We start from the raw sequence: 13,118 nt of genomic DNA, 5'->3' as shown, positions 1-13,118 counted from the left end.
TGTCGTAAAAGTATACGTAGGTTTTTTTATAATGAATTTCTTAAAAACTAATTCATTAATATTTTTCTTCGCTCATCCCTCGTGAATTTTCCCGATATCCTACAGTGAATTAATTATTAATGAGAAATGATAAAATTAGGTACGAACATCCGATAGAAACATCAAGCATGTTTTTTCTTCATATATTCTTTAAAAGCAGCTGTCTTCCGAAAGCCGGCAAGAAAAAAATATCAGATAAAATTTTACATTTCTATTATTTTTCGGAACAAAAGTATGTCGACGCACCCAATGTTTATCAACGGCAAAATATATCAGAAACGTAACAGATGACAGAGAAAAATATTAAAATATGAAATTTAAAAACATCTGTCACCTATATTAGATTATGTAAATCGTATATTAATCATCTTTATAATAGTTCTGACTATTTTACTAACTTTCGTTGGCTACATATTAATTTTAAAACAATACAATTAATTTTATAAATTCTTTAAATATTTATAACCTAGTTACCTAATTACGTTATGATACTAATAAAATATCGTCAAAAAGGACGCTGAGAGAAGAGAGAGAGATTCCTCCAGGATGGTTGTGCTTGTGCAGAATGATCACTGTACAGTCAGTTTAAGTAACAAGATAACAAATCTGCCTTAGAACAGATACAACTGTATTATTGGCGTCCCTCTTCTTTGTGTGAGTGCGAAGAAATCCTAACTACCGAAATTTGTTATTGTAGTTCACATCCTATATGCGAGGTCCAGTACCCGGGTGACTATCTGACGTCCACCAAGCTGAAAGTAATAAATAATTGATAACATATACAATTTGTGATTTTGTTGTTGTTTTTTAATATGGATATGTTGTTATTCATAACCTGTCACCATGCCCTGCTTATGAACGAATATGTATAGTTTAAAAAATATGTTATTTGTATCTCAAAACCAATATGTCGTATGTACAGATTTGATATCCAAAATATCATAATTTTCAATCAATTCACCTTTTGAGTCTATTCATAACATAAACCTGAAATTCCTAAAAGCAAAAACCCGAAAGGTCATAATATATCTACGTCAAGCGGCAGAAAAAATGAATTGCATTTTCTCGTAAGAGTTTTTATGAACATACGATATACTGACTCTCAGACACATACATAATGCTGGCAGGCGCGCTCACAAATGGGGCGGGGGGGTTCGGGTTCCGTCATTAAAAGAAGACCTTAAAACAGCTCAAACCAGTCATACATAATAGTCAACAAAATCTTAAAAAGATGTTTATTTCTAACAAATTTAGTATAAAATATCACTCAAAGCATAAGAAAATCCCGGCAACTAATATGAAAAGGGCCTTTAACATAACCATTCAAACAGGTACTAGGTAGGTACTTTAATATTCAACTGTCATCTACAAAAAATGTGAATCTATGAAATAGTTATAAAATGAAGGTATGTTTGTACTTATGGAATTTATAGTTTTTTTAAGGGCCTCAAAATCAGTCAGTGCTTTGGGCACCCAACACTGGCTGGATTGACAATATAATTAAGTCCTACGGAAGTACCGACATGACAGTATAATTCATTGTCTTGAAGGTCATGATATTTGGGGAAGCCATTCTTCCATCAGTGAGCTGATCCTTGCTAATTTTTAAGAAGCTAGTTTAATCGTAGTAAACAATAATCCCCATAGTGCAGTGGTTAAATTTAAATGCGCGTAGTGCGAAGCAACCATAGCAGTCCACACTAACGATGTCCCAACGCAACATCTTGTAGATTTCATGTCTCGCATGACACGATATTAGTTTTCATTAGAGCCGCTAGAGCTCCGAACCACTACCTGGAATTTAAATATGTCTATCTCGAGCATTGATTAATGACGAACACGGCTCAAAAAACGAGAATATCCCAACGGGTGTAATTAATAATCTGGGACTTACTCCTTTATTTAAATTCAGTCTCTTTCTTATAACAGGATCATAGCTTGTTTGTTTATTTTGTTCGGGCGACGTTTTTCAAACTACGCAGCGCCCTTTTACACCCCGAAATATTATTATTTTCTACATTACAATATTAATAGTAGGTATTAACTTATTGTTATTAGGCTGATCATACCTTACGTTCTGATATAACAAGCCATTAACGAACCAATAACTATGTGAAAAATCAAAGGTACATACCTACCTCTTAACCGACGTTGCTCATGTACATATCGGTCTGATCATACATAAGAGATTTAGATACCTTGTCAGGCGCGCAAACAAGTGGGGGGGGGTTCAGGTCCGGACCCCCCCAGAAATGGAATAAATAAAAAATATTTAGGTACCTAAATGAAATATTACCTACTTCTTTTTTGCCTTCATTAGGACCTCATGACTGAGGATGATTTGGCTATCGAACTGTATTTTCAACGGATCTCGGACATCCAATGTTTGCTTTAATATTCCGATGTCTAAATGGCAATACAGCGCGAACGACACTTACGATCCAATTAATTACGACCGTTAATGCTATACTTCAGCTGGGGCACGATCTAAAACGATCGTGACTACGCGACGCGAAGATTGTGCAAATGACGCGTGCAGAAAAAAACACAATTTGTCATAAAAAGTCAACATGCGTCCATTTAATGTTATGTTTATCGTTCTATTACTATTGATAATAATATATTCATATATTAATAATAAATGGGTAACGTTTTTTAGTCATCTTTACACGATTTAAGAATTAATTCCCCCGTCGCCATCACAAAACAAATTGACGTGTTCACAGTTCAACTTTCGCTCTCCGATTGCCAGCCAGTCCCAAATTTCGTCGCACCTATAGTTGAAAAATATTTGTCGTTTCACTGAAGTACCGTCTTAAGTCAGGCGCATTCTATAACCACCTGCTCGATTTTGTTACCGCCACCTTAAAAATTTATTAAAAATATTGCTTAGGTATGGATATTTTTCAAAATGAACCCCCCCCCCCCCAACGATTTATCTGTGTGCGCTCATGTACCTTGACGAAAAAACTACCAGTATTACAATAGGGTCATTATTTTTCTAATCATCCATACCATTATAATGCATTATTGTGCAAAAATTAACTTGATATACCTAGATATCACTAATGGTGATTATTGCAATTAGAACTATTATCTTATCATGTCCAGTGTCCACTTTACTTTTGTGATTTTCTAATATACCTACGCAAATGCAAGGAACAAGAGCATGCTCACAAATCTAATACCCAAAAACTACTTATTCAGTATTCTATAAATTTTGAAGGCCACAATGGTCTTCACAATCATGTTTTATAAAATCCAAGATAGGTTAAACTATTATATATATATTTTTTTAAATTTTATAAACATCTACCACGGAACATAAATCTCCCCCATATCACGTAGGTATACGTAGTACCTACATACTTAGAATCTATCAACCTCTTCATCATTCCGATATGATTATGGTTATGTTTTTGATTCAAAGTGTGCTTTGTCAAAGTTTGTACCTGTGCAATCTTTATCCTGGGTCTATTACATAATATATTACAACGTTTTTTTTAGCTCGTATTCTTATTTGTCCGGTGGTTCTTTGTCCGGTACAAATCTTGCAATCGATTTTTAACTAACTTCCCGACTAGCTAGAAACTTTTAGAACATATTATTAGAACACGATGCCAATGCATTTTTTAAATACTTTTAGCCATCTTTAAGTAGAATTGATTAGAATAGAGATATAATTCAGTTAATTCTGTTTTGTATGAAAAGTTATTTCGACACCATTATTGGTGGCTAGGGGCCTGGGGTCCTAGCAACTAAATTATTAATATATACGTGCGTCACTATGGAAATCAATATGACATGTTAAAATGACATATTTCAGTATTATTTCTATCAAGTACCAGCGCTCGGAATGGAGCAGAACGCACCGGAGCGCCGTTCCGGTTCGTGTGATTTCCGCGAATGGCGTTCCTGTTCGTAAAAACCTCGAAAATGGCGTAGCGGTTCGTAAAATATCCGAATTCCAACGAGCCGTCTAGTAAAATCCTCAAGCGCCTTACTTAATATTATAACGTTCCGGTTCTTAAATCTTTTTTTTTAATATACGTGAAGGATAATAAAATTTTCTTAAAATACAGAAGAGCGGCATTTTCAGTCTATTTAAGGGGCAGCATATGTCCTAGGGACGCCCCTGATTGTGTTATTACTAATTCAACATATTAAATCAAATCAATCAAAATAAATACATTATTAATTATAAGTAAAAATACAGTGACGTCCCGTGGGGGTAGATGGTACATATGCAGAAAATAGAGACAAAAAAAGAAAAGAAAAAAAAGAAAATAAATATATATTTTTAGAGTATATTTCGTAAAAATGCGTTGTATATTCGCCTGCGGCGCTGATAAACATTGCCTGTCAATATCTTCAGTCGATGTGCATTTTTAATGGCTATTTGTGTTTTAACTTTAAATTTATTTGCATAACAAAAATTCTGTCAGACGTAATTTTTTGGAAAATTATCGAGCGCTCTGATTCGTAAACATTTATATTTCGAGCGCTGTCAAGTACAATTTTTTTTGATCGTTTAAGCTAGTCAAATTAAGTTTATATGATTCAACAGAAAATTTAAAAACGTTGTATATAAAAAGTTATTTTTATCTTGTAATTATATTACTATAAAGTGCATTTTATAAATTGTAGCTAGGTATATTATATTATTATTCAGTAAGTTAAATTACTACTAATAGCTAGGTTCTACGTCATCCTATCATGCTCATGGTTGCGTCACTTCCTTCGGTCTAACGCTAACGCTATGTCGCAGCTGTCATGAGAGCTCTCTGGGTATTTGTGAAGGTCCATAAAGGAGAATGTCTAGATACGTCAGGTACTAACTTTAAAGTAACAAATCATAGTAAGCATAACTAAAATTACAATAAGAACTAATTAAATAAATGGTAAATCACAAATTGTAGATAATGTTTGAAAAGCTCTATTCAAAAGTAGGTATGTAGCCTCGAATTCAAAGGTCTTCCCGGTTAAAAGTTTTGTTCACTTTTTGACGAGCTTCGAAATTAATTAATTCTTGAAAACGCTGCCATTTTTTGAAAGCTCACATGAATTATGACGAAAAACATTGTTTTTAAAAGACACGATGTCTTTACCAGTGTTTGGAATTTTCCTTTGATGAAAATAATAATTTTACGTAATAGTAAAAATAATATTCTTCTGGTTGACAATATTTTTTGACGACATTAATTTATGTAAAATTACATATTAACCTAAATCATAATAGATGTATTTTTTTAAATTTTAAATATCTACTTCAAAATTTTATAGCCGTGTCACTCATATTTGAAAAATGGTACAGCGATATTTATTAGAATTTTTATATAACAACGAAAACTTGGTTTTCGAATTCTTTTGGACACAAATACATTTGAATACTCGTGATAAGATAAATCATATTTATTCGGCCATAGCTGTTATTGACCTCGATAAATTAATACATACATATTTCGGAATTAGAAGCTGCCTATAACTGCTTGATGTTACTTATACATATCTTTTTTAATTTGAAATATTTAAAGATATTGTTTAAATAACCCAAACCATTGCCGACTGTACCACCAATGTACCCAATAATCATAACGCACACTGAGATCTATAGGGTCATAACTGCAAAAAAACCCAAAAAATGACGTATGAATGCAGTTCGATAGAAGAAAAAAAATCTATTTTTTAATGCTATATGGCATTAACTGCTACTTGGAAGCAGTGGCCTCCTGCACAATTGTGTCCATGGTTATTTTATATTTAAAATTTTAATTTAGAGCTGTAATAATAGAGGCATTATCTTACATGAGGCCCTTTTGTCAAAAAATATTTCATCTTTGGTACAATATTTATTGTGCTAGACCGCCGTTTTGTTCAGCAGTCTACTGCAATTAATTAAATTGTAGCTAATTATTTAACATTCAAACTCAAATTACTCAAGATCATGTTATTGCAGTTATGACCCTATAGGTATCAGTGTGCGATAATTTTGTCTATGGACTAATAAAATAATTAAAATAATGTACTGGGGTTGTATTCCATTTCGATGCAGTTTATATATTACTATTATTATATTTGTTAAAAGTCGGGCAACGGCATGTTATTTAGTTCCGATTGAACAACGAAGTTAAGCAACTAACACATACTATTGTGATTTGATAAGACTGGTGAACGTTATAACGCGTGCCATCATCTATGTGATATTATGCCAGTAGGTCCTATCAGTACTGGGTTGAATCATGTGGTCAAATTTTATTATATACATAATTTTCTACAGTTGTCTGATAATCGCCAGTTACCAAAAGAGATAAAAATATATTATTATAACCTTTTATATGCTTCACGATATTACTATGTTAGTATCTGACAGGCTGCAGATGTTTAATGACATACGTTGAATGTAGAGCGAAGATCTTACTACAATCGTTATTATACCGATAATTAGTGGCTTAGTATTTCATAATTATTCAAACAAATCGCACTGTGTGTTTAATTTGTTCGATTATTTAAATTAATCGACAGTGTTTTTACGACTAGTATGTAAGTATAAAGTCGGGTGAGATAGCTCGCGAAATTTGTATATGCGGCCTGTCGATCACGGCCTCATATAAAATAACTTTATTTTAAACTGATTTTAGTTGACTTTGAGAGTAGTCTTGTTCTGAAGTGTGTATATTATGTAAAGTGTTTACTACATAATAAAATTCTTCTTTTAACTTATTGGCTGATATTCCTTAAATTCTCTTGTTAATTAAATTGAAATAGCGATGCAAAACATAATATAATGTTTGATACAATAGTAATTATTATAATACCTATTAGAACATTAATATCATATTATTATTACATACACTGCTGCAAGATTGTATTATATTAAATTATATAATTCTGATTATTAACTTTCACTAAACTAAATTATGTGCATACCTAGTTATGTGCAAAAAGGTTAAATAGTATCTAAGATTAATGTAAACTATTAAAACACGTAACCGGCAAAGGGAGTGAATAATCCAGTGGGCGGATTAAATTATTTTAATTGGGTTCGGTAGCAAAAATGTATAAATAAAGAATAATGAACTTGCGAGGAGGTAGGCAGCAAGATTCGTGCTCTCCCAAGACTTTGAATAATCGACGCTGAGGTGAATAGATTCTGCCTCAACACCAGTGACGGAGATTACTATTTTTCTGTAAGGATAAAAGAGTCATTCATTTTTGCTCTGTTTCTACATTGTCAATATTCGACATATTGTGAAAAATAAACCTCGGCTATCTTAGCTCATTATCACCGTGCATAACAAATACTTAGTTTCATTATATCCTGGATGAAAACTTATTCTAGTAGGTATCTAAACTACATAATACTTCTGTCACGTCTTATATAATTTGACCATGATATTGTTAATAATTTATCTGCCATTGGCGCTTAACGAAGTAATCATTTTATATTAAGTAATTGTGCTTTAACTAGTTACTATTAATAACCTACCAATTTTCAAGATTCGATATTCATAAATTAATTATTAATCAGTTCTTATTATGTTGTGTAGTGTGTTATTTTTAGTTTCTGGTATATTAGTTATTACGTCTCAAATTAAATTTTTGTATTCATCAATCATGCTAACATCCAGGATTTTATTAACAAGTGATTAATACCCACTTCAAACGCATTATTGATATGCCCTGAATCATAAAATGATTTAAAAGTAATTATAATCCATCCTCAATGTTCTTTATCTCTATGTAAACTTTATATTATAAAGTGATTAATTCTGTCATCACTTATATAATATAAGAAGAAATACCATTACGATACTCTAGATAGGAAAACAACTCAATATTTCAAGGTTTTGAGTTAATAATGCCATTCTATGTAAAAAAAGTATTTTATTCATAATACAATAAAAAAAAAAAATCAAAAATTTCTTCAACGAATCATAAAATCGAATAACGCTTTGTGGAATTAATCATTAATTCAATTACAAACGGGAATGTCTGGATTAATTATTTTTTAAACTTTAAAAATTCATCGTGAATTGTTAAGTTCATTTGATCTAAATAAAAAATAAACACATTTACTTGAAAAATCAAGGCTTTCACACTGAAAAGAGAATTTTTGCAAAATTTTAAAACGTCATTATCTTAGAACTAGGTATTTTGAGTTGTTTCCCTATAAAACTAAATTATCGACAATCGTCTTGTTGGTACCTATTTAAATTTTACGATTTTATTTTTATACTCAATAACCAAAAAAATATAATTTTATATTTCATAATTTTATACATTACGTTACTTACCGTAAGTGAATAATAATAATATGTACGCCACTGTTAATAAGACCAAAGCCGATATCAAAGGATTTGGCGCTGTATTTGCGCCAGCAGTGGGTCTCGTATCGCCAATCTTAAACGCATAAGAAATATTAGAAGTCGTTACTTATGTCGATTTAATTTATTCTTCTCGATGTTGTTTTATGAAATGTATTTTAGCGGCTGATATATTCCTACATTGAATTAATTTTAATGAAGTACAAATTGAATTCTAGATAAAAAACACTTTTTTTTCACGGAAATCTCGGAAGCTCCTTTAGTACTCATACATTATAAACGTAGATGAACGGATGAAAGTATATACCTAATGACACTTGTTGACACTGTTCGATAGTATCTATGAATGTCATTGTAAGTTTCTACTGGTATTATACCCATGACCCCCACATCCTGGAGCGGGCTGCCATACCTCTCGCAAAGGTTATGGGCACCGTGATATTCTACACTTTAGTGTTCTCTAAATGGTATCCCAGGCTTCCGAAAACTAAAATGAAGAGCGTTCTGTATATTTTTAGTGATGTTTCGTATTTTTATATAAATCCACTTCAATTATTGAGTTGTCGGCTCTTGGCATTCAATTATGAAGCACTGATCGCCACCGCTTTTTGCGGCAGTCAAGTAACATGCGACACTTCAATATATTTGATAAACACCCATTTATATTAGTCATGAAACACACTAAAACAATTAAAATAAATTTATACTCGTGAATTATCATTTAATTATACTTATTAATAATCATATTACATCTAATTGCATCACATAGCTACATATTTCTAAATGTTAATATTCTTTAAGTAAAATAGCGCCGCAGGCAATTTAAAAAAATATCAGATTACATTTTTGGTGTGAGTGTTTATTTTGTCTGGTCGATCTGCCACGCCGGACCCCCTCTAAGCGTGGGTCCCCAGGCTAGAGCCCTGTCGCCCCCCCCCTTATGGGGGTCATGATTATACCTATTTTACTTGATAATGCTAATCTATTACTTAGTTATCGTGATCCATGACTAATCTGTTTTATTTTCTCTTTGTTGCAGAACGAAAACGGGGCCGACAGACCTACACACGTTACCAAACCCTGGAGCTGGAGAAGGAGTTCCACTTCAACCGCTACCTGACGCGCAGGCGCCGAATAGAGATCGCGCACGCCCTCTGCCTCACCGAGCGCCAGATCAAGATCTGGTTCCAGAACCGCCGCATGAAGTGGAAGAAGGAGAACAAGACGAAAGGCGAGCCAGGGTCGGGAGACGACGCCGATAACATGACGCCCCCGACGTCACCGCAATAGATGAGATTATTATTATTAATATTATTCGATAGTTGATTATTATTTATTTCCAAGCCGGAGTTGGACATGAGATATTCGTCTGATTTTGGGCATTTAAAATATAATTGAAACGTACTTTTCAGCTACCTTTAGGTAGCTATTTTAATATCTCTTCTTTAAATGTAAAACTACAATTGATAAAGAGACCAATAATGTCGATAATCAACCACGCATATAATTACATAAAAGTATTGCTAAGGTTCTTTTTTCATAGAAACGTACTATTATTCCAATAATGTGCTGTTCTATTTCAGGTCTTAGATTTATTATTTTAGACACCTACATTTATTATACTTATACACTTTCATTTGATGTGATTACACTTGATGTGATCTCAAAATATCATGGATTAAAACAAAGTGAAGTCTTTAAAAACTAATAACTTTGAGTACTATTAAATGTTAATTCGCAGAAATGACAGTACCCCGGTGATTTTATTAAATTTATTATATTTCTCTCGTACTAGCGTTAACTACGCATGCCGAAAATTGGACGGATATATCTTGTCGCACGTATTATTTATAAATCATTAACAAACATCTGGTTTCCTGTTACGCCATACCAGTGATTCTACCAATAATACCAAATTGATAAATATATTTTGCAGTGTAAAAAAATAGTTTCAATTATTTAGGCAAATCAAAACGCAAAAGCGTACCCTTTTTTGGCTTTTTAAACATTTAAATTAAGGTCTTTTTATATGCAAACACCGAAGATTGTTTGAAATTATAAAATAAAAAATAACCATAAATCAAAAAAAAAAAATGAAAATCGTTCAAGAAATGTTCCTACATATTGTAAATAGCAGTTGAATATTTTGATCTTTTCCTTAATTATCATTTTTTTTTAAAGCAGTTGAAACTCTAATAATATCCATAATCCAAGAAATTGTAAAACATGTATGTTAAATTAGAAATAAAAATAATTCTTCATAACTTAATCATAATTTTATAAAAAATATTCTGGACAATAGTTTTTGGATTCATTACTACGAATTAAAAATAATTCATTTAATATCTATTTATTAATCAAATAATTAAATAATTTTTTACTTACTTAATATTAAATACATGTTTTACAATTTATTGTGATTTTCCTGTGCTGATTGTGTGGCACTTTGTATCAAATCCAGTATTATTTAGACCTTAAATTTACATAAAATTGATTAATAATAATTGTTTATTCAATTACTATCATTTTGAAGCCCCAGTGTTAATCTTCATCACAACCACAATGACCTCTTATATAAACTTTATTTGAAATCAATTATACATAAATATCTGATTTAATATATTTATCGTCATAATTTAATTGTAATAATAAAATTGAAGAAAGTGTACAGTAAAATATTATTATTATTATTATTTCCTCACTTATTCGAATAATAATTATTAAGTAATATGATGTAATTAAAAATAACTGTATTTAAATTATATATTATGTCCTGTTGTAAAATATTATTTCACAATACTTCTACCGGTGAGATTTGATAAAAAAATACCTTTAAAAGTTATCGGTATTAAATGTGTTAGATTTATATACCTACGAATACGTAAACCAGTACGAAAAAAGACGTACAATACATTTATTTTATTATACTGTAAGTTTCAGGTAGTGGAGATAAATTTACATTTCGAAATAGCAAAAATAGAACTATGTTTTCCTGGTGTTCAATAAATCCAAAGTTACACAATTCTAACATATAGATATCAAGCTATGCAAAAGAAAATAATTGTGTTTTTTAACGTAGTAACTTTTTTAGTCGTCAAAAATTATTAAAAATTGCGTAGAAAATAGTTAAAATAAAAGTTTTCGAAAAAAAATTAAAATAAAAACAAAAGACTGCCAATTTAATTAATCTCTTTGATTTGCAATGTTTAAAAGAAAAAGCCTTACGTGCGGTACTTAATTGAATCATAATTTATTGTAATTATCGTTTATATTCGAAAAAAAATGTATTTTCTAAAACCTACTACTTTGTGCTTCATGCTGTACCTATTGTTAATTTGATTATTTATTGCTCTGATTGTATATTAAAAAAAATTGAAACCAGGAGGCCAGTGTGTGTGCAATGTATACGAAATCTATCAAAAGTAATTACCACATCATCAAGATAATAATAAATTACATAACTTTGGTTAAATTTCAAAAAATCAATAAATAAATATTACTTTTTATTGTGAAAGTGAAAAACCAATGTGTGAGAATAAGGTTTCACTTTGACCCTGAATAGACACTGCTCATTTGTGTGGTTGGTGAAAATGTACCAGTGCTTCGTGTGCCATCCCAAATAATAAGAAATCATAAATTTAAAAAATATATATTATCGTACAAAAGTGAAAACGAGAATCTCGCTGAGGAGAATACCCATGAATCAAGGACTAAAGGGTTGTCTTCTTGGCCCGACATTTCTTTATAAGGTCAGTGATTTGTTCAGAAATAACCTTTTTCTACATTATTATATTTGTAAATTTTTTCTAGAGTTAGACGCGATATACAAACGGGCGTGACGTTCTGTTTCTAGTTGTAATAATGACATAGTATTTATATATTAAAAAAATATTGAGTGTAGCGGTAAACAATTGAAGTCTTTCCGAAGATAAAAAGTACATTTTTTATATACATATTCTGAAGCCATGATAATAAAATTGGTAAAACGAAATACGTAATTTTTCAGAGTTGTGCACAGTTTAACAATGTATACCAAAGTTAGAGATAACTCCGATTATGTTATATGAATATTGTTCTATTTAAATAATGTAACTTTAATATGGGAACGGATATACGTAATGAATCATCCAATCAGTTAATTAATAAATTACGAAGAAGCATCTATCTTTATTATTTACGTGTATATTATTGTATACGTAAAAAATGAATATGTATTTTTGTATAGAACGTACCATTTTCTGCTCGTGGTGTAATGATTTCGTTTCATCTATTCGTAATAATAATTATGTCAACCCTTTGGAAAAAGACGTGTTGACACAGGCAGTTTTATTTTTTCACATGTCCTTTGTTATTTATTGTACTGTGTGTTAAGATTCATTTACCATTTCAAAAATGCTCCCGACCATTTGCCAACAGTCTATATAGCTTTCGTTTATAAACAAAATTTTGAAAGTATTATAAAAATAAACAAATTTTCGTTTAATTTATATTTAAAAAAAAATACATTTTTTAAATAAGTATATAAATTGCACTTGCATGTAATGAGATTTTTCATCGCTTTTGAGTATTTGGCATAGATAGATAAACCGAATAAATAATAATGTGATTTATTAAATAAATACGTAATGTACGATAGGCTGTCATGCAAACTGGTCTGCGCATTCAATATAAGGCTGTAATATAATGTATTGTTTATATTATTATTTAAATGAATAATAATTTTGATTTACCTCAATATTTCGGTTTGTTATGTCC

The 13,118-nt window shown here is 30.9% G+C and overlaps 1 protein-coding gene across 4 annotated transcripts in view; it reads left to right on the top strand.

The window, feature by feature from the left end:
- Positions 1-10,419, top strand: part of LOC147073402 (homeotic protein antennapedia-like) — a 563,252-nt gene extending 552,833 nt beyond the window's left edge. For all 4 annotated transcript variants that reach the window (XM_085945488.1, XM_085945489.1, XM_085945487.1 and 1 more), the window contains one exon: positions 9,403-10,419. In XM_085945488.1, the coding sequence (XP_085801614.1) occupies positions 9,403-9,653 (251 nt within the window). In that variant the 3' untranslated portion in view covers positions 9,654-10,419. The remainder of the gene's footprint in view (positions 1-9,402) is intronic.
- Positions 10,420-13,118: the final 2,699 nt, after the last annotated feature.

This window comes from Rhyacophila brunnea, unplaced genomic scaffold (assembly GCF_057557595.1).
Source record: "Rhyacophila brunnea isolate RB1 unplaced genomic scaffold, BYU_Rbru_1.0 scaffold_18, whole genome shotgun sequence".
NCBI classification, from domain to species: domain Eukaryota; kingdom Metazoa; phylum Arthropoda; class Insecta; order Trichoptera; family Rhyacophilidae; genus Rhyacophila; species Rhyacophila brunnea.
The sequence above is the reverse complement of the archived record's forward strand: the minus strand, read 5'-3'. Positions and strand labels throughout refer to the sequence as shown.